Source organism: Mytilus trossulus, chromosome 12, assembly GCF_036588685.1.
Source record: "Mytilus trossulus isolate FHL-02 chromosome 12, PNRI_Mtr1.1.1.hap1, whole genome shotgun sequence".
NCBI classification, from domain to species: Eukaryota; Metazoa; Mollusca; class Bivalvia; order Mytilida; family Mytilidae; genus Mytilus; species Mytilus trossulus.
In genome coordinates, this window is record NC_086384.1 from 36,670,755 (window position 1) to 36,694,308 (window position 23,554).

Here is a 23,554-nt window from a genome sequence, read left to right on the forward strand (position 1 = left end):
TAACCCCAGAAATATAGATTATTATTTAATATGATGAATTAGATAAAAACCTCACAATCACAGACAAGTAACCCCAGAATTATAAATTGTTTTTTATACGACCTCAAAAATTTTAATTTTTTGGTCGTATATTGGTATCACGTTCAAGGGAATATTTTTTTTTTACCTATTTTTGTATGCAACCAGATGTGATGACATGTACTATGATTTGTTGGTATGACACCTAAAAACTGTCAAAACTTGGAACATTGTCTGTCTTTGAAAACTGTTGTCAGAAGTCTTCCTATCTGAATCAACTGAATGCAAAAGGTGCAAAGAAGGCCACAATAATACTTAGCTACATGTACATATATATATATATGCTATATCTTTAAATATATGGTATGGATTATTCGGTTCAACAACAAAAAAATGTCTGACTCTCCTTTATTTCTTATGTATTAACAGATTAAAACCAAAATGGGAAGAAAGAAAAAGAATAAGAAGGACATCTTCATGCCTGGTTGCCTTGTCTGGACATCATTGGCAGGAATACCTAAGAAAATGAAGTGGCCCGGCGAGATTATTAGATCTAGCGACGGGAAAGTGGAGGTGTTTTGTCACTCAGACAATTCATGGTAAGCACCAATATCATGAATATGGTACAACATCTTTGTTAAAACATCCACTATGCCAGTCTGCACCAAAAACTTTTTCAACTACTAGTCTGAAGACCAATATTCTGACATTTTTCTTATTGGTCCTAACAAAGTTTTGCAAAAACTTACTAGTCAGAATAAAATTTTACTAGTCGGGGGCATTGGACTAGTGGCTAACTGTGCAGACTGCTAGGTGTGTTATTCAAGTTAGTCACCTGCTAAAACAAAAATCTTGTTGATCAATGGTACAGTCACTGGTGAAATGAGGTATTTTAAATGACAACAATAGCATGAATAGACATGATAGATGATCAGGATGTAAAAGGCATGGTGCTGTTGTTATCAATGGCAGACCCTCATGGATTTCATTTTAATATTTAAATCTTTTTAAAAAATATGTTGATCCAATGTAATCATCAGTTATAAAAATTTAAGCAGATTTTTTGGTCTAAAGGATGTACTAGCATGAAATTTAAAAAAAATCTATAATTCTAAATTGATATAAGTAAAAAGAGCATTTATAAAGGAACAAAACAAGTTAAAATATTGATAGGTTATGGAAGTCCTTTATGAAGTATTTGATTTAAAAAAAAAAAAAAAACAGAACAGGCTGACTCAGACTTTTACCTTATATTTGCATTGGTATTATTTAGGTCTCAAATCATAAGAAAAGAAATCTAGATTCTGCTTAAATATTGGAAATGATCTGTTACAGAGCAAAATATTTTACACTGTATCGTAGGGGTAAAAAACAAGGAGTCCGAACATTTGACTAGCAGTATATATATAGACTATTTTAGTTTTCTCACCTTAAGTTGTGCTCCTTGGAAAAAGAAAATATACAGGATACTAATTAGTGATCTCTTGCCTATATTTCATGTAAGACTAAGATATTTATAAGAAGTTTAAAACAAAAAGAACCCAAAATGAAATTTAGTTTCTAGTCTTTGCACTTTTATATGCTGGGAATATTGGAACTCTGTTCTTTCATTTCATTAATATTAATACAATCATTATAGTGAAATTCATCTTGAAATGTTCAATTGACCAGTCATGGAGTATTGAGGGCCCAACCTTGATTGAGAGGAATATTCATAAAACTCTTGGTTTTAAGTGCCATACATATTTTAAGAATTGAATGCCTCTTTTTGTAAGTTCATTGGGGTATAAAAGCGTTGACCAAAGTACATTTTGTATGAAGCGTGAAAGCGCTTCATTCTAAAAATGTGTGCACGATCAAAGCTTTTACACCCCAATGAAGTTAGGATCATGAAAACATGATTGCATGGAATAATGGAATAGGACATCGGTTCTATTTGCTGGTTTTTGGAGCTGGAGGTAATGATTAAGAGGGACAATTTTTATTTAATTTACCTATGCACTTAATTGTGGGACCTCATGTTATAATGAATGATGAATTTTATTGTGTAATGAAGGTGATTAAGAAATAACGCGAGATTGCAGTTTGCCAATCAGAATAACGTATTATAATAAAACATACATCTAATGGAATTATATATATATAGTGAGAGATTTTAAATTTATATACAAATTTGACAGAATATATTCATATTTACAGTTTTATAGTAAACTTAGAGGATGTCTGTCCATTCCCTGGGGACATGAGTCAGTGGAAAAACACAGGAATTAGTAATTATTATTGTTCAAAAGAAGTTGATATTTTGTTTCTATTGAATTTGCATGTTACAGGGATAGAAATAAGACTTGCAATTATTGTAAAAACACTAAAGCAAAATTGTGGAAAACATTTCCAAAACAATATCATAATATTTGGAACATTCAAAAGAATTCCAGGAAAAAAATTCAAATATTTGTCAATGGCCTCCATAGCCTCAGTGCTTATAAGTGCTTATTTCTGTCCTTGTGTGATAATTTTTGTCTTACTTTACAAGACATAAGAATCTTATCCAGTTGTACAGTGTTAACTTTTTGTATTATGCATTATATTTTAGAAGGAAGAAGACTTAGTAGTGGATATTAGATATTTTGATACAGATGCTGGTTTCCTTCTTGCATGGCACATTTTTCTGTTGTCCTTAACCTCAAATGTTCAATGAAAATTATATATATGTTTTCAATTAAGACTTCTTTATAAGAAAAAATTATTATTAAGCGAACCCTTTTAAAAATTTTGTCCATCAATAAATTAAAAAAAATAATTAAATTCTTGATATACTTGGAAATACTAAATCTCACCACTCACCAAGTATTTAGAAATTAAATTTTGGATATTACTTTAGACCGTAATAGGTAAAAGTCATATTTCAAAATTTTCAGTTCTTTGACAATATTCATTCTGTGTCAGAAACCGATTCTGTGTCAAATATTTAATCACAATCCAAATTCAGAGCTGTATCAAGTTTGAAAGTAGTTTTCACACTTGCCTCAACTAATAAGGTAGCAATAAACAGTTAGCACAGTTAGTTTCGCATTATGGCCACGGTGGATTTTTTTTATAAAATAAAATACTGGGGTAAAAGAACTTAAAAATTAAGAAGGCTGTTATATATTGCTATGAAAGTGGTTTTAATGGAAAGGTATGGTTCCAGGGAAGAGATTGAGCCATATTTTGTTCAGTAGAAGTGTAAATTTCGGGTTCATATTCATGTACACACATGTCTAGTCCAGCAATGACTGAAATTATATCCGCATTTGTTGACAGTTTTTGAGGGGTGAGAATTTGACACGAACTTGAAAGTTCAATTGCGGGAAAAAGAGGTGATTGACCCCCAATTTTTATTTCATTTTCTTAAAGGTCTAAACTTTTTGCTTGAAAACATGTATGTCTGAGGTTCATTGAAATTCTAGTATATATATTTTTTTACGCCCAAACGAGTTGTTGCGACAGCAAATTTTGAAGAAGAAAAAACAAAACAAACACCAAATGTTTCCAAGGGTACTGAACTTATGTAATTTATTTTTAACCTTTTATTGCATGATTTGAAATCTGTTGGGAAATAGCATTCTGAATATATATACATGTTGGGGCATTGATGTAAGATTGCATATATCCATTTCAAAATACATGTACATGGTTCAGCACTTAGAGGCTCAATTTTATCATCAAGTGCTAACTGTTTATTGCTACCTAAGGGTTCAACACCCCAGTGTTGTATCAAGCTGTGTCCAGCTGAGCATTTTATTTGTTAAAAATGATTATAATACAGCAACTGTTTCCATACTTTGCTTACAAGGATCGAACGGGCGAAAAATGTTTTTCGAAATATAACTAAAGCCCCAATTAGAGAATGTTTAATTATTCAATATAAACTGGGACTATAGTACCAAATATAAATCAAACAACAAGGTTTATTCCTGTACTAGTATTTGATTTAGGCGTTAAAACCTTTGGCGACCCCCAGTTAAAAGTCTACAACGTGATAAGTGGGCGTTACAGACAACCGCTCACCTAATCTGACCAAGTCAATTGATGAAATGGGCGTGCCAAGATATGGCCTAGTCCAAGCTGTTTTGAATTTGATTCTATTATGAACACAAGAACAGCGACACATTTCAGTGTCTCCACTCTTGTAAAAGAGAGTATACAAAATAGTTTCAATACTATAATACTTATTATTGTGAAAAAATTTCATGGGAAGAGTAGATATTTTCAATGTTTTTCAGGTTTGAATTGTTAAAACTAGTCATTTAGGGGCTGTTTGGTTTGAGCCTAGACTCCGTATTGAAGGCTGTACTTTAACCTATAATTGTTAACTTTTCATACATAGAGTTTTCTCATTGGCACTCATACCACAACTTCGTATTTATAAACATGTCATATACATTGCTTTCTTTTGCAGGTGCATTGAAAAAAAGACCAAAAAGCACTTTTGATTTTATCACAGATATAAATTGGGCCTGCAATAAAAAGCATGAAATTAGCACTGAGCTTCCTATAACAGTTGGAGAAGATACACATGTTAGGGATATTCAAGAACAGAGATCTGTACACAACACTGAGCTTCCTATAACAAGTGGAGAAGATACACATGTTAGGGATATTCAAGAACAGAGATCTGTACACAACACTGAGCTTCCTATAACAGTTGGAGAAGATACACATGTTAGGGATATTCAAGAACAGAGATCTGTACACAACACTGAGCTTCCTATAACAAGTGGAGAAGATACACATGTTAGGGATATTCAAGAACAGAGATCTGTACACAACACTGAGCTTCCTATAACAAGTGGAGAAGATACAAGGGATATTCAAGAACAGAGATCTGTACACAACACTGAGCTTCCTATAACAGTTGGAGAAGATACACATGTTAGGGATATTCAAGAACAGAGATCTGTACACAACACTGAGCTTCCTATAACAGTTGGAGAAGATACACATGTTAGGGATATTCAAGAACAGAGATCTGTACACAACACTGAGCTTCCTATAACAGTTGGAGAAGATACACATGTTAGGGATATTCAAGAACAGAGATCTGAACACAACACTGAGCTTCCTATAACAAATGGAGAAGATACACATGTTAGGGATATTCAAGAACAGAGATCTGTACACAACACTGAGCTTCCTATAACAGTTGGAGAAGATACACATGTTAGGGATATTCAAGAACAGAGATCTGTACACAACACTGAGCTTCCTATAACAGTTGGAGAAGATACACATGTTAGGGATATTCAAGAACAGAGATCTGTACACAACACTGAGCTTCCTATAACAAGTGGAGAAGATACACATGTTAGGGATATTCAAGAACAGAGATCTGTACACAACACTGAGCTTCCTATAACAAGTGGAGAAGATACACATGTTAGGGATATTCAAGAACAGAGATCTGTACACAACACTGAGCTTCCTATAACAAGTGGAGAAGATACACATGTTAGGGATATTCAAGAACAGAGATCTGTACACAACACTGAGCTTCCTATAACAGTTGGAGAAGATACACATGTTAGGGATATTCAAGAACAGAGATCTGTACACAACACTGAGCTTCCTATAACAAGTGGAGAAGATACAAGGGATATTCAAGAACAGAGATCTGAACACAACACTGAGCTTCCTATAACAAGTGGAGAAGATACACATGTTAGGGATATTCAAGAACAGAGATCTGTACACAACACTGAGCTTCCTATAACAAATGGAGAAGATACACATGTTAGGGATATTCAAGAACAGAGATCTGTACACAACACTGAGCCTCCTATAACAAGTGGAGAAGATACAAGGGATATTCAAGAACAGAGATCTGAACACAACACTGAGCTTCCTATAACAAGTGGAGAAGATACACATGTTAGGGATATTCAAGAACAGAGATCTGTACACAACACTGAGCTTCCTATAACAGTTGGAGAAGATACACATGTTAGGGATATTCAAGAACAGAGATCTGTACACAACACTGAGCTTCCTATAACAAGTGGAGAAGATACAAGGGATATTCAAGAACAGAGATCTGTACACAACACTGAGCTTCCTATAACAAGTGGAGAAGATACACATGTTAGGGATATTCAAGAACAGAGATCTGTACACAACACTGAGCTTCCTATAACAAGTGGAGAAGATACACATGTTAGGGATATTCAAGAACAGAGATCTGTACACAACACTGAGCTTCCTATAACAAGTGGAGAAGATACACATGTTAGGGATATTCAAGAACAGAGATCTGTACACAACACTGAGCTTCCTATAACAGTTGGAGAAGATACACATGTTAGGGATATTCAAGAACAGAGATCTGTACACAACACTGAGCTTCCTATAACAAGTGGAGAAGATACACATGTTAGGGATATTCAAGAACAGAGATCTGTACACAACACTGAGCTTCCTATAACAGTTGGAGAAGATACACATGTTAGGGATATTCAAGAACAGAGATCTGTACACAACACTGAGCTTCCTATAACAGTTGGAGAAGATACACATGTTAGGGATATTCAAGAACAGAGATCTGAACACAACACTGAGCTTCCTATAACAAGTGGAGAAGATACACATGTTAGGGATATTCAAGAACAGAGATCTGTACACAACACTGAGCTTCCTATAACAGTTGGAGAAGATACACATGTTAGGGATATTCAAGAACAGAGATCTGTACACAACACTGAGCTTCCTATAACAGTTGGAGAAGATACACATGTTAGGGATATTCAAGAACAGAGATCTGTACACAACACTGAGCTTCCTATAACAAGTGGAGAAGATACACATGTTAGGGATATTCAAGAACAGAGATCTGAACACAACACTGAGCTTCCTAAAGGGGGAAATGTATATACCTTTTCTCTTGGAGAAATGCAAAATTTAGCCCAGCAGTGGACAAAGCAGACAGAAGATGAAGAATCTGATACTCCTTCTTCTACTGTTGTTTTTATTGAGGAACAAGAACATGGTATTTTTAAGTTTACAGAAATCAAACAAATATCAATGTTTAAAGGTGAAACCAAAGGACCAACAGATGATAATCATGAAGTGGTTTATGAGGCAGAAGCTGTGATAGAAACAGAAACTTTGGCAGATGATACTTTGAATTTTCCAAAGGATGAGATACAGGTAAAATATAAGATCAAAAATGTTTATGCAGTTATGGTTCCTCTAATGAAACTTAATGACTACAAGTATGAAATTAAACAAACTTGAGTTATAAGCCATACAGTAAACTTCCCCATCATTAGTTTTCCATCTTTATCCTTATATTTCAAAAATATTGTACATATATTGGAATTGTGCACCTGTCATTATCATGCTTTTGGAACTATAACAGGATCCCTCCCCTCCTTTTTTCAAGACTGTAAACATAGACATTCAAGATTTTGTGTAAACTAAGTTTTTTCAACTTAAATCCCTTAAAATTTATACAAAATTATACACATATTGTAATGGTGCTCCCTTCTATTACCATCGTGTATTGACGTGATTGACTTGTTTGTGGACTTTTCTCATTCATCCAGACATAGAAACTTCGTCATTCTTTCAAATTTTGATATTTCCTAGAACTTGCAGGAAAGCACAAGTTTTAATCTGTAATGTCTTTGATTAAAATTTCAAGTCGGTTTAATATGAACTTTTTGTGATAGATCAATGATGTTTTCTATCAAGTTGCATTACTATCAGTACATATCAGTTTGATGACTTTTTTTTTTTGACATATTATTTACAGACTCTGCTTTGTAGGAAATCATTGGACATGATGTCATGGATGTAGATGATGGGAAAAAATGTAAAAAGAGAAGATGGAAGAGAATTAGGTACATTATGCATAAATATATACACATGTGTGAACGAATTTAAATGTCAAACGATTTTTTTTGTGGATCTAAACAACAAGGCAGTGAAACACTTTAAATTATCTTTATTTTTCGAATCAGTTAACCCCTTTAGCGATCTGGAAACTAAGGCATTGAAAAATTACCACAATGTTTTTAGGCCTTTTTGTGAATTATTTCTAATTCAGATCAATGCAAAGAAATCTAAAAGATAAATGGTGTAAATAAGAATTTGATTCTAAACTTTATTTTATCATAAATTATTAATTTTTACGCAAAAAATCTACTTTTTTCATATAAATAAGAAGATGTGGTATGAGTGCCAATGAGACAACTTTCCATCCAAGTAACAGTATATTTTAAGTTAACAATTATAGGTCAAAGTACAACCTTCAACATGGATCCTTGGCTCGCACCGAAGAGCAAGCTATGAAGGCTCCCAAAATGACCAGTGTAAAACAATTCAAACAGGAAAACCAATGGTCTCATCTATATAAAAAAAGAGAAATGAAAAAACATGTATGAACCACCTCCAACAAGCTTAAATTTATAATAATTTTGTTGTTTGGAGTACAGATTTAGAGGTGAAAATGTATTGTCTATATATCTGTGGAAGTCATATAATGATTTTGTTGTTCAGAGTAAGATGGCGGAAGTGAAAATTTATCGCAATACTAAATACTTATCAAAAGTGGTACACATTAAAAGTTTTTAGTTAGTTTTCTACAGGTACAACCAAATTTACTAATCAAATTTTTGTATCTATGACAGAATTTAGTAAAAGTTTTAGTAATTTATGGTATAAACGAAATCCCTGACTTGATAATATTTGTATATATCTCAATATAATCAAATTTACTATTACAGTTTAAAAAAAAGCATTTACCGCATGAAAGAATTGTACATTCATTAACTGGTGACAGATCACGCGACGAAACTTAACATTGATATTTTTCTGATTACGACATTTTACACCATAAGCCTGGAAATTTCACATATATATATATGACCATGATGGCACACAGGATAGATAAGGGATTTAAACATGTTTGATTTGAGTAAATTATTATTAAAAGGCCATTCAACCAGTCATATGAAAAATTCTTGCGAAATAGTATATTCCAGTCTGTATTTTGAGTGACAAAATTTTAAAAGTCCAGTATTGTATGAAATTTATATTCACATTTTTTTTTATAACACTTAATTTGTTTTGAAGGTACACAGATTCTGATATGGAAGTTGATCCTCCAGCTGAAGGTACATGTAGTATCAAAAGAACGAAAGTCAGTAATGAGACATGTGAGTTGGTTTATGATATTGATAACAACAGTGATAACAACAGTGATAACAACAGTGATAACAACAGTGATAACAACAGTGATAACAACAGTGAGACAAGTGAACAATATCCTGTACTCCCAAAGCTGCAGTGCTCAGTTGGCAAAATTGAGTTGAGTTCTGAGGATTCTGAAGATGACGACTTAATAGATGAAGATATCATTATAAGAGATGTTAAACACAAGGAACTATACATTACGGGTGTGAAAAAAAATGAATTTACTAAAACGGGTAAAATGAAGAAAACAGAGAGGGTATATAATTCCCACCACCCCTGTCCATTTTGTGGCATAATGCAGACTAATTTTTCCCACCATATATTGTCTACTAAACATATGGAAGAACAAGAAGTTAAAGAAATTATAAAACTAGATCTTTCAAACAGTAGTTCTGAGGAAAAAAAGAAAATTATGAAAGATAGAAAAAGAATGATTGATCTGTTAAGATTAAAAGGATGTCATCAACATAACATGAAAGTCAATCAAAGTAAAACCGGAGAAATCATATTGGCCCGTAGAATTTTAACGTCCGGATCTTTTGACATTGAAAAGTATGGAGCGTGTCCATCATGTCTTGGGTGGTTTTTAATATCAAATTTTCAAAGGCATCAATCAAATTGTCCTGGTAATTATAGTAGAACGAAACAAAGTAAGGCTAGTTTGATAACCCAGTCTCAGATAATATCTAGAAGAATTTCAGATGAGGCTAGTCCTGCTTTAGTCAGAGAGGTTTTTAGTATAATGACCATAGATGAAGTCTCAAAGGTTGCAAAAAATGACAAACTAATTATATCATTAGGAAATCAATGGATGCTGTCTAACATGGGCAATCGTATAATGAGGAAATACTATACATCTTCTGTGATGAGATTGGCAGCCAAGCTTCTGACTTCTTTAAGAAGCATCACAGGTTTGAAGGAACATTCAATGGAGCAGTTCATAGAAGCAAAATATTATGAATATTTTGCCAAAGCTGCATTGATTTGTAGTAAACAAGTTGTAAATGATGAAGAAGATTTGAATAGCCCAAGCAATGCAATAAAACTTGGATATGACATAAAACGTATGGCTTCTGCAAAACTTGGTGAAGCTTTAGTGGAAGGTGATGATCTAAAGAAATCCCAAGCAGAAAACTTTTTAACACTAGTGAATATGAGTTGGAGCTTGAAAGTGACAAAACTAGCAAGAATGGTTCTAGCAGAAAGAAATTTTAATATTATTAAGCAACTTCCTCTACCTGAAGACATTCAAAAAATGGTTTCTTTTATGGTGGAAGAGCTTAATAAATTGGACTTGCAGGATGTTGCATACAAGATATTTAGAAAGGCTGCTGTTCTTGCTTTAGCTAGGATTACATTGTATAATAGAAGAAGATGTCATGAAGTTCAAGCTTTAAAGTGAGTATATAATATAGTTCAGACTATTCCAAAATTGGTTGTAAAATGGGAAGGGGTCTGTTCAAAGGCTTTTCTTATAAAATTTGATCAGTCCAATTATTTTAGAAAGATAGCCTGGTAAAATAGGAATAGGACAGTTATAGGAAATAATGAAATAAAAATTTAATGCATTACAGGGTTAAATAATAAAAAGTGCCATCTAGCTCCCTCCTCTCCGTAAAATCTATTACTTGAACAGCTGTAACCATAGAAATAAATAAGATAAGGAGATGTGGTTTATTGCCAATGTGAGACGACTATCCAATAAAGACCAAATGGCATATGGATGAAAACAACAGATTATATTTATAACCATATGACCTTCAACAATGAGTTAAACTAACCTATGCACATGTACCTTGTAGTCTGCCAAAAATCCATATGAAAACAAAATGTTGATCCATTCTAAAAAGAAAATGGCCTGATTTATTTAAAAAAAAAAGTTATTAAAGTAAAACAATTCAACAGACAGTTACCTATGACACATGTATGACAAGCACTTTAAACATCAGAAAAAATACAACAAAACCTAGGGTGCTCCTAGAAGGTAGGCATAAGTTTTTTGATTAGACAATCTAAATAGAAATAATTCATCATTTTTGTCTTGCCCCCGACGCAGTATGCAAGACAGGTATAACTATCCAGTGGTGTCATAAACTACATGTATTTATATAAAGCATATTACAGAAGGTAGAAGACCTGGATGCTTCATATCTTGTCTGCAGATACCTTATGTTACAAAGTTTTGGCCTGTAATATTTACAAAGTCCTTGACCTCATTTTCATGGTTCAGCAACTGCTTGAACAAAATTTTTTTTTGTAATGGGAATTTCTCACTTTTTATGAGTAATATTTGGTGTATGAGTTCTTTGCAACGCCTCCACCTAATTTCATGGATCAGTGATCAAGGTTAAAGTTACATAATTAGGTCCATTTCTCAAATACTATAAACAGTAGGATAACTTATTCTATATGCGGTGTTTGGAATGACTGTAATCTAATAACATGTCTGTTGGGCAGGTTTCATCAGACCTTGACCTCATTTTCATGGTTCATTGGCTAATGTTAAGTTTTTGTATTTTGATCTGTTTTTCAGCAGTAGGTCAACTATATTTGGCATATGGAATGATTGTAAGGTATACATGTCTGTCTGGCAGGTATTATCTGACCTTGACCTCATTTTCATTGTACATTGGTCAACATGGTCAATGTTAAGTTTTTGTGTTTCGTTCAGTTTTTTCAAGTACTATAAGTTAAAGGTCAACTATATTTAGTTAATGATAATGTTATGTTTATGTGATACTTATTGTAAAACCTTCATGTTACAGACTTTCAATATAAATTCAATGATAAGTTAAAAAGGCGAGACATTTTAGCCTGTGCATTCCTGTTCTATTGTAAATGTATGGATTTTCTTAATACTCTACCATTGTCTACTGGGACTTCATTTAGTAAAATTATTTTATGATTTCATTATCAAATTTCTGTCACTACCATTCAGAGTAGAAAAAATAGCTGGAGTTTAAATGTTTCAATCCCTGATGTTTGGGCTTGTCCCCTTAATTTTTGGTAGATACATGTAGGTAGAACTGATATAAATATTTTAAGGTTTTCATAGCCTGGACTATCTATGAAATATATAACTTTCTTCCAAATATTTCCTGCTTACAACATGTACAATGTAATAGCCTAATATAATATAGGTCTTAAAACTTACAAATGCCTAGTTGGTAACTTTATACAACTGAATATCCAGCTAATAGAAATTGTTCTTAAATTTCAGTTTATCGGATTACAGGAGGAGAAAAAGTACCCCAGATGAAGTGGCTTTGCAAATGAGCCATGAGCTCACAGAGTTTGAAAAGGAGCTTCTTAACACGCAGGAGGTGGTAATGATTCGAGGGAAGGTATGCTGTTAAAACAAAATTAATCATATATAAAAATAAGAAGATACATTGGTATGATTGCTAATGAGACACTATACAGCAAAGTAAGCTATGAACAAAATCACAAATGTAAAATAATTTAAAAAAACTAATATTTTACTAACAACTTGATTTATGTACAAAACAATAAACGAAAAACAAATATGTTATACAGCAACAAATAACAACCACTGAGTTACAGACTCCCAACTTGGGACAGTGGTGTAACAGTAAGATATCAGAACAAACTATTAAAATCAGTTGAAAAGGGCTTAACTCATCAGATCAATACCATTTGATTAAATAGGAAAAAAAAATATTATTTTGTGGTGAAGTCTTGTCTTCTTATTATAAAGGGTGGCAAGGCGGTTCCGGTTATTATCCCCAAGGATGCTGTAAATGTGTTGGAATACCTGTCAAATGACTCTATTAGACTCAAAGTTGGAATACCTCCTTCGAAATATTTGTTTGCTAATTCCAGTAAGTATACTATTTATGTTGCACCAAGTAGCATATTTTGTTTATTTCATAATAAACAATACCTGCTTAATAATTGTTTGTTTCTAATTTGTGTATATACATATGTACAGTCCTGTCAAGCAAATTTACGCAAAGTAGTGTAATGAAATGGACAATCCCGAGGATGGCATAACAACTGAGCAATAATGTTTGGGACTTATATTAAACATTATGGAAATATTTTTAGTAAGCCGAAATGTATATTTATTTTTCATGTCTTGTAAGATATTTTTTTTCTTTACTGTTTTTCAACATTTGCGTCTGGAAAGGAGAAAGGATTAACTGAATGGTTAAATTTAAATCCATTATGAAAAGTCTTTAAATTAAATCGATAAAGGAAATTATTGCCTAGTTACAAACACTACCAGGGATAATCCACAATGTGCATCTGTATTACTCCTGTTGTTATTGCTATTCAAATTTGGGCAAAGTCTGATTGATAAGGGGCGGTCTATCATTTATCATGTACTATCAAATACACAAAAGTCATCCTAGAAGCCAATGAGCATGTGATTCGGTCATAATTGTGATGTTAACATAATTGAAAATCATTTTTCACCCATAAAATCATCAATGTTACTAGTAACTAATTATTTATAATGAAAATAGTTCAACTGACAGATTTTATAAATATCAACATAATTCATAAAATTCTGAGTGGGTACACAGAGGTGTTAAAGTTAACAATTATCAAGCCATTAAACCTTGTTATACAATGTACCAACAATTGGACATTATACTGCCCAAATGAATACATGTACACAAACAGATCATGTACATGTATATTAAAAATACATGTATGTTGCTATTAAATACCTGAAAATGTCAAGTTGAGGTCACAGTAAACCATTAAAAAAAGAATTTCACAGTTGTAAGAAATATTTACATTATTGAAAAATAATATTTTATTGCATTATCAATATCAAAACCATCCTTTCAAAATATGTATAGATTAACGAAATTGAAAAATTGTTGTCTATTCCACCCACAATATAATATCTTGAAATTTTTTTAATAAAAAAAGTTTTTGGTATTTTGTCCTGTTTTTTAGACTCTTCCAGCAAAATTTGGACAACTCCTAAACTGAATAGCTTGAAGCAATTCAGGGATCTCCATGGATGATAATTTAAACCATTTTGGTTGATATTGAATAATGAAACAAAAATTGTTACCATTAATATTGGAATTATTTGCTATTGAATACAGCTTTTTTGCAGATGCAGGTGTTTTTAGGGGCTATGATGCCATTGGTGCTGTAAAAAAGGAAGCAGGATTAAAGTTGCCAAACCTTGTTAAAACGTCTAACATGAGGAAGTATATGGCAACAATGATGCAGGTATTAAAACATGATTATAAAAAAATTGATTATTTAGTTTCTTTTTGTCGAGCCTTCGACTTTAGTCGAAAAAGCGAGACTAAGCGATCCTACATTCCGTCGGCGTCGGCGGCGGCGTCAACAAATATTCACTCTGTGGTTAAAGTTTTTGAAAATTTAATAACTTTCTTAAACAATACTGGATTTCTACCAAACTTGGACAGAAGCTTGTTTGTGATCATAAGATAGTATCCAGAAGTAAATTTTGTAAAAATAAAATTCCATTTTTTCTGCATTTTATTTATAAATGGACTTAGTTTTTCTGCGGGGAAACATTACATTCACTCTGTGGTTAAAGTTTTTAAAATTTGAATATGTTTCTTTAAACTATACTGGATTTCTACCAAACTTGGACAGAAGCTTGTTTATGATCATAAGATAGTATCCAGAAGTAAATTTTGTAAAAATAAAATTCCATTTTTTCTGTTTTTTATTTATAAATGGACTTCGTTTGTCTGCGGGGAAACATTACATTCACTCTGTGGTTAAAGTTTTTAAAATTTGAATATCTTTCTTAAACTATACTGGATTTCTACCAAACTTGGACAGAAGCTTGTTTATGATCATAAGATAGTATCAAGAAGTAAAGATCGCAAAAAATAAAATTCCATTTTTTCTGTTTTTTACTTATAAATGGACTTAGTTTTTCTGCGGGGAAACATTACATTCACTCTGTGGTTAAAGTTTTTAAAATTTTAATAACTTTCTTTAACTATCCTGGGTTTGTACCAAACTTGGACAGAAGCTTGTTTATGATCATAAAATAGTATCCAGTAGTAAATTTTGTAAAAAAAAATTTTTTTTTTTTCCCGTATTATACTTTTAAATGAACTTAGTTTTTCTGCCAGGAAACAACACATTCACTCTGTGGTTAAATTTTAAAAAAATTTAATGACTTTCTTATACTATTTTAAATTTGTACCAAATTTGAACAGAAGCTTGTTTATGATCAAAAGCTAGTATCTAGAAAGGAAATTTTGTTAACAGTTGGTACCTGTGTATCTGTATTTTACTTATAAATGGACTTAGTTTTTCTTCCAGTTAACATTACATACAGTCTGCATTTTTTAAAACATTTATTCGATTCATAAACTATCCTGAAATTTTTACCAAACTTGGACAGAAGCTTCTTACAATCAAAAGATACTATCAAGAGGAATATTTTTATTGATTGTTTTCCTCATTTTTTTTAGCCTGGGAGTTACAGCAAATGTAGGCGAGACACTGGGTTCCGCGGAACCCTTACGAATTTTTTAAAATTTAATCCTATCAATCTGACAAATGTGCTTCGGGCAGTTGTAACCCATTTATAGATTTTTTTTATTTTGAATTTAGTATAGACCCAAACAATAGGACAATCCCTTTCTTAGAACACGAATAACATTCATGCTTCACAACTCAAATCAAATCCTACCATTTCATTAGGCGAGTGTGCTTTGCTATATTCTAAGGTGACAAGTGACACCATTTTACCACACAATTTCATTATAGAATACAACAGCTTATTTATTAGTCAATTGTTGCTGATAGCTAAATAATGAGGTGTTTTGCTTTTGCGCCAATTGACATTTCATTTGCGCCAAAATAAAATCTCTCATTTGCACCAATTTTACAGGTAAATATTAATATATTAAATATATGAAACATAGACTAAGTAGAATCGAATAAGATTTGTATTGCATTAATTCATCACAATTCAGTTTCATTAATATTTTTAAACGTATTTGCAAAATATTAAAACATCTTCATAAAAAGCAAGGCAATAAACACTGGTTTAAATTATGATAAAAGGGGTTTGCAAAATGTTAAATATTATTCATATTAATCAAAGCACTATAAAAAATGGTCCGTTCCTTTAAAGCTTAAAACCACAATAAAAACTCAATTTTCAAAGTAAAAATAACAGGTCTGATCTAGCTCAAAATTTATAGGCTTGCAACTGTCCTTATATAATCTAGACGGGGAAAATTCGCATCCAAGGTACATTCCATATTTTTCTAAAAGATAGCATTTTATTTCTTTCTCCAATCTCCAAACGACAGCTATGTGTGGTCATCAAATATAATAGTAACTATTTTTTTCCTCTATTCCTTTTCGACTGTATGATATCCATTTTTCAAATAAAACATATGAACATCCCACAAATATTTAACAAACTGACTTAGTTTTGTATAAGAATGAAAATACACTCACATAATAATTAACCAGGGGATATTATTTTTAAAAAAAATATACCAGCCTCACATTCAAAATTCAATTTATATTTCAATTTTCATTTTATAATTTACCTGTCATGCCTGTAATTTTAACTTTTCAAATAATTTCCCTGTAAATTGGCGCAAAAGAAATATTTATATTTTGGCGCAAATGAAATACAACATTGTGGCGCAAATGAAATACTACGAATCTTAAGAATTGGCGCAAAAGCAATACGCCCAAATAATGCTATCAGCTAATTATTGATTTTCTGTCAGAATCATAACATGTGACTAGATCAAGATAAAATCTGAGCTGTCTGATCAGGGACAAAGGAAACTTTAAAAAAAATAATAAACATGAAGATGGTAGTAGTCAAACTCATATGTTTCCATCCACACAATTAAGCTTTTTTCCAAATTGGGACAGCCAATTAAAACCCTGGATGAATGCAGGGTTTGGTTTGACATTAAGGGCTGTCCAATTGCTCGGGACTAGCAAATATCATCATCTGGCGAGTAAAAGCTTCAGTGTACTTGTCTGATGGGCATGAAAAAATAAAAGTTAAAATATAAAGATCTGATTTCAGTAAATTCTCTTTTTATAAATAAATCATGTCAATCAGCCCTGACATTATTAACAAATTTACACACTTTAAGTATTTTCCCTTTCTAACTATAGACATTTAAAAAATATTTGCCAATCAGATTATTTATTCAGTTGAATCAGTCGGATAAGACCTTAGTAGCAGTTGTAAGAAAACTATCCAGGACACAATATATATTTTAGTTTACCTTAATCTCATCAATTTTAAAACATTGAACAAAAATGAAATTAGGGAAAATAAAAAATACAGTATGTGGTCAAAAGTATTCGTCACTTTTCTTTTTTGCTATATATTTCATATATATATAAACGCATTTTTTCAAAAAAATATTTTGAAGGCATTCATTGTTAGATTTTAATGAACTTGGCACAAAAAGTTATTTGGTAATGATATTGCTGTTAATTGCATTTCTTTTCTCTTGATATGAACATGTGTTATATTTTTTAATAATTTTATTTAGGTAATATATAGCAAGTTTGTTAACAAAATTATAACTAAATAAACAAATATGCATGTGCAGTTCCGCTTCTTTTGGTGCCAAGTTTATTAAATTCCAACCGCAAATGACCCAACAATATTTTTTTGAAAAATTGTAGTTTTGTATGAATATATAGTGCAAAATAACAAGTGACGAAACTTTTGGCCACATACTGTAACTGTATAAATAAACTTTAAACCTAATATATTTATTTATCATCCTTTTCCATGTTTTTTTAAGTTTTTGTGGGTAAAAAAATAAAAGAGCACAGTCCATGGAGCAACACTTTCAGAAATCAGCTACATTTCATTATATTTGGAATTGTATTTGAATGATTGTATGTTTAAGGGCCCTCTTTGGCCATAAATAAAAAGTTTATTATTCTAAAATGGAAAGTTTTTCATTTTGATGGATATATCGATGCAAAACTGAACTAGTTTGATTTTTTCCCCCGGTTTTTCTTACTGATTTGAAAATAACAAATTTTAAAATTTGCATGTTTTTCTTGGAATTTGATGGAAACTTCAGAAATAGGGGTCATAGTGTGACCTTTTCAACCATGCTCCTTTCTTAAGCAAGAACAAATTTTTGACATGTGGTTTTAAGTTTCGGACAAGTAGTATATCATGGTTACTTGCCTAGTTTCATAAAATTTGCACACATCATAAAAATTTTAACAATGATCACCAATTTGACTAAAATTCTCATATTTGATTTATAACATGCTAGAAATATATCCAAATTACGTAAAGTCCAAAAAGAAAAAATAGCAATGCATGACTGCCAACAATCTTACGACCTGATATAAATGTAAATACAAATAAACAGACAAGCACATACTAATGTGTAATACCGATTTTCTAGGTGTGATAGATTAAAAGTTGTAAATCAATGTTTTACATGTATACAAATACATTTTTATGGGTCAAATCAGTTGATGAAATGGTTTTTAATGGCAGCACCCTTGTTTCACTTTTTAAATGTTGACAATTCTTTTTTTTTTAATAACTGAACACGTTAAGCACATGTGTAAACAGGGGTTAATTTTAAGGTTGCACAAATATGATTTAAATGAGTTGAATTAGCAACTTGCCAACTAATAATACATTTTAAGCTTATATTGACAAAACCATGAAAACAGAACCAAATCTTATTTTAATAATTTTCTTTAAAATGTTTGAATCCTATTTTAATTTAAGTTGTAATCTTAGCTTATTTATGATAATATTTTGGATACCTTTTATACTATATTTGGCCAATTCTTTGAAAGATTAAAGTTTAAGTTTCAATTCTCTCCATCAATACCTCATCAAAAACAAAATGTAAATGTGGCAAAATACTGCCACAAGATCTTAAATGTATAAAGAAAACTTGCTAAGTGGAAAAATTGTGCTTGGACACTAATAATGCAAACAATATTAGTTTAAAATAGACAATATTAAGTTGAGGGCCACTGGCAAATTTCGGCCAAATTCTGATGTCTGCATTGTCATGATTGTAGAGAAATGTAAAGGTGTGTGTTAAAATATATTTCTGTTTTGTTTCAGTCATTGGACATAACAGAAAACCAACGTCAATGGATCCTAGATCACCTAGGACATACTATGGATGTCCATAGGGTCCATTATAGGCAAACAAGTGATTTAATAGAAAGGGTTCATGTATCAAAACTTTTGTTAATCCAAGACTTTGGTATGGTGAAAGATTTTGTTGGCAAAAAATTGGAGGATATTCAACTAGAAGGTAATTTTCAGATAAACTCTATGCAATTTTAGTAGACCAAAGGGAGTAAGTTCCCTCACTACTGTCAAAATGACTGTCAATATATCTGTATTTAGTAAATTTCCATAAGAATATCAACATTCATGTATCGCTGTAAATCATTTGAAATAAAATAATGAAAAGTCTGACACAAGGCCTTTTTAATGCATCAAAGAAACCCATCTCCTGATTCTTACTATAATTAGATACAAGTGCTAGAAATTAAGATTGTATATGTAGACACTTGGATTTGTCTGGTCTTTAAGATTAAAGATGGACGTTATATGTATATGGGCAAGATTTCAGTAATGCAGCAAATAGTGTGACGTTGAAATTGATAACTTTTATTCATTTTAAGAATGAGAGTGAACCAACTTTATTCATTTTGTAAAATAGAGGGCAAAAGACACCAATGGGTCATTCAAAACTCACAAGTTGAATAAAAACTGACCTAGCAATTGCAAAAAATGTAAAACAACGAAAAGGCCAAAAGTTCCACAAAACACTGATAAAAAAATAAAGATTGAGGAACAGAAATCTCACCCAGAAACAGGGGTTATCCGTTAATCTTGGGTGCTCCTGTAAAATAAGTTTCTAAATTTAGCCGTCTATTTTGATATTCTAAACAAGAGTTAGTGTTAAAGAAAATTAAGATAATATTATTTTGATTATTCACCTCTCATTTACTGTATTTGTACTTATTTTCACGGTGTATTTATTTTCACAGATTTTGCGGTAGGTATATTTTCCCGAAAATAGATACATGGGAACATGAATTTATACAGTTACCAAGTTTGTGATAATAAGTACACAATTTATACAGTTACCATATAAATCACTTTTGGAAATTCTGTGAAATAAAGTAATCGCAAATTCATCAGCAATACCAAGTTTGTGATAAGTACACACGAAAAAAAGTACATGTACGGTTATTACAAAGGTTTCAAATTTTGCAGTGGCTTGAAGTGATATTTAGAAGTATATTCTAAAAACTATGTTTGAAAAAGTAATAATGTTTTGTTGCTGAAATTTTTTAAATATATCATCTCCTCTAATTCTTACTTAATTTATATCGATCCTGGCCTGTTGATTATTTTTATTTAATCAATGTGTGGTTCGTTTGATCTCAGTTCTTCATTGGTTAAATTTGTTTATGACGTCAAATTTTCTTGTTTTTCTCTGAAATTCCTATTGTGACGTTATGAAAAAAGGTGACCATGCCTCATGACTTCACGTAGAAAGAAAACATCTGTTTGCAAGTCGTTCGAAAAGAAGAATTAAGATTGTCTGCAAAAATCATTAGAGAAACAGATTCCACCACCAAATCTCGTGTAATATAATATTTATCCACTCTCGACAGAAAATTTAAATGTCTTGAATGGATAAATATCAAATCAGTGGTAGAATCTATATGTATATGGTCTGATCTTTTAAGATTGAAAAGTGCCAATCTCAAAAAACTTGTGACATTTATGTAATAGGTAAAATGGTCAGTACATCAATTCTGTCAAAATGTGAGCAAGTATGTGTTCATTACACCCAATATTTTGGCCATCAATTTTGAAAAGCTGTAATGTCATATCAATGCTGTACCAATGGAAATGATAATAATGAAACTTTTTTTCTGCAGATATTGTACCGCAAAAAAAAGACATATCAGCAGTAAGTGAAGATGATGCAGATATAGATACACCAAACACAGGAATTGATAATATAGCAGAGGACTTTATTCCAGAATTGCATGACGATGAAGTTGATGCTGATTTCAGCATTCCAATTCAAGAACATAGACCTGGTATGAATGTAAAAGTTTTCATATGAACTGATTGATAATTTTATGTAAAACCCTTATTTGTTATCTGATTTCAAAGGATGTTATTCATTGTGTTTGTCAGAAAATTCTGTATTATACGCTTTATGGTTAAACCTATAGTTTAATAATTTTGTGTAACTGTTTTAGAAAGGTGAATTGAGTAGATCTTCTTTCCCTTGAATGTATCAATATTGAAAAACAAATGGCCTTTTTGGGGGGTTAGAAAATTAAGCAATCAAAAGCTCACAATATGTTTAAACCAAAAGTTAAATTATATAATAACTCTCCAAATTAAAATTTCCTATTAACTTAATAAGCCTATTGATTTTTGTTTGTCTTTTCAAATATAAGGAAAATTTTGTAGCCCAGTTTTTATAGATGCTTATATAACTTGTGAACGTATTTGGTTCTCTTAACCGTATCATGCTCTACATAGAAAACAAATCAGGTGATAGTCAATTGAATGTTAAAGTAATACTTTTATGGAATTCATATTCATACTTTCAGATAAAAAGAAATCTAGAAAAGACAAAGTTCAACGCCAAAAATGGTCAGAGGATGATGTCCAGGAACTAGAGGACCTGTTTTCAGTTAATCTTAAAAAACTGAAATGTCCAAAACAAGCCGAAATTGAAAAAAAAATTTCAATTAGCAAAAAAAATGGTGGTCTTATCCACAAAAGAAAGCGTGATAACATCAAGAAGAAAGTCAGCAATATGATTCAAAAACTCAAAACCGTTGATAATGGTTAATATTGAAAATTATTTTACAGGACAAATATAAATAAAAGTAAATATTGGCTCACCTGAGGTTAATAAACTTGTCTTTTTTATCGCTGACATAGGGTAGGTAAGGCTGTTTTTTTTATTATTTGTTGGTTGCATATTTTAATATGAAATTTTGTAATTTTGTCTGAGAAGGAAATAAAATTCCTAAGATATAATTATGAATACATTTACTGTTTATTTAAACAATATTGTAAACCTGGAAGCAACAAGAAAATCTCTTTGAATAAAGCTTCATATTTTAGAAGGTTTTTCGAGCTGGATAATCCATATTTGGTACATGTGAACTTGACCTCATTTTCATGGTTTAATGACAATTTAAAAATTCTGAGTTAAAATTGGTAATAGGACAGCTATTTGGTAATAAATTAATTGCTTAATATATGTGTCTGTCAGACTAGGTTAACCTGACCTTTACCACATTTCAGGAATCAGTGATTAAGTGAGTTAATATGACTAGAGAGGAATAAAACTTAGCAGGGGCCCAGTCGCCCATGGCCCTAGATTTTGTGCTGGGCTACTTAAATTTTGATAAAATTTGGTTAAAAATACAAACGTCAATTAGGAACAATTTTGTCTGTGCTACCAGCTTGAATTTCCCAAGTTTTATCCCTGCTAGATCCATTTCTCATGTATTTTAAGCAATAGGTCAACTGTAGTAGGTGTATAGAATGATTGTTAAGAATACATCTCTTATCTGACAGGGTTGATCTTGACATTAACCTTATTTTCATGGATAATTGATAATATTAAATTTTCTGTTTTACTTGAAGGAAAACTTTATATATATAATTCAGTTAAAGATCTTCGCTACACTTGTTTTGACTTTTTGTCTGATATTTGAATCCTCTAGTTTTATCCATATAGTGCCACTTCTTGATTTATTTTATTACATTTGGTTTTAAAAGCCATTTTTGAAAATCTTATACAATCCTTGTTATTTTTTATTTGTTTTTAAGAAAAGGTTCACAATGTTAAATGCATGAAAAATCTTAAATTTCCCTACAAATGTCCTTTTGGTTATTTCTCTAAACAAGGACAAAGACATTTCATTTTTTATGCTTTTCAAGATCCGTTATTTATATTCTATCAGTTTATAGTCTTTTAATAAAATCTTGTTATTTTGAGACATAGGAGCTAATTCTGATCATCCTTAAATCAGTTTAGCAGACCAAACATTTCAGCATGTGCACTCTTAGTTATTTTTGTGTTTATGTATAGATTTATTTTTATTTGATGATGGGCTTTATGGGATTAAATTTGTACAGGCATTTTTTTTTGTGAGACTTGGCAACAGTTAAAATTATTGTTTATTTTACTACTCTGAGAAAAAACTCAAAAGAATTTGTCATAAAGTGAAGATTTATTATACATGTATTTTTTTTGTCTTGTCTACTGAGATTGACATT

At 31.3% G+C, this 23,554-nt stretch overlaps 2 protein-coding genes across 2 annotated transcripts; both read left to right on the forward strand.

The window, feature by feature from the left end:
* The first annotated feature begins 459 nt into the window (after window positions 1–459).
* On the forward strand, window positions 460–6,887 carry LOC134692419 (repetin-like). Its single transcript, XM_063552871.1, has 4 exons — window positions 460–617; window positions 2,218–2,288; window positions 4,460–6,813; window positions 6,864–6,887. The coding sequence occupies exons 1-4, from the start codon at window positions 460–462 to the stop codon at window positions 6,885–6,887; spliced, it is 2,607 nt and encodes an 868-aa protein (XP_063408941.1).
* On the forward strand, window positions 6,315–22,912 carry LOC134692002 (uncharacterized). Its single transcript, XM_063552340.1, has 9 exons — window positions 6,315–7,200; window positions 7,822–7,895; window positions 9,130–10,647; window positions 12,470–12,593; window positions 12,968–13,091; window positions 14,348–14,466; window positions 19,334–19,529; window positions 21,178–21,342; window positions 21,868–22,912. The coding sequence occupies exons 1-9, from the start codon at window positions 6,943–6,945 to the stop codon at window positions 22,110–22,112; spliced, it is 2,823 nt and encodes a 940-aa protein (XP_063408410.1). The 5' UTR covers window positions 6,315–6,942; the 3' UTR covers window positions 22,113–22,912.
* The last annotated feature ends 642 nt before the right edge of the window (window positions 22,913–23,554 follow it).

Coding starts and splice junctions, on each gene's coding strand:
- LOC134692419 (XM_063552871.1), top strand. CDS start 460: ATGGGAAGAAAGAAAAAGAATAAGAAGGACATCTTCATGCCTGGTTGC. Junction 2,289..4,459: donor GTGGAAAAACACAGGAATTA/GTAATTATTATT, acceptor TTTCTTTTGCAG/GTGCATTGAAAAAAAGACCA. Junction 6,814..6,863: donor ATATTCAAGAACAGAGATCT/GTACACAACACT, acceptor TACACATGTTAG/GGATATTCAAGAACAGAGAT.
- LOC134692002 (XM_063552340.1), top strand. CDS start 6,943: ATGCAAAATTTAGCCCAGCAGTGGACAAAGCAGACAGAAGATGAAGAA. Junction 10,648..12,469: donor CATGAAGTTCAAGCTTTAAA/GTGAGTATATAA, acceptor CTTAAATTTCAG/TTTATCGGATTACAGGAGGA. Junction 21,343..21,867: donor AATTCAAGAACATAGACCTG/GTATGAATGTAA, acceptor TCATACTTTCAG/ATAAAAAGAAATCTAGAAAA.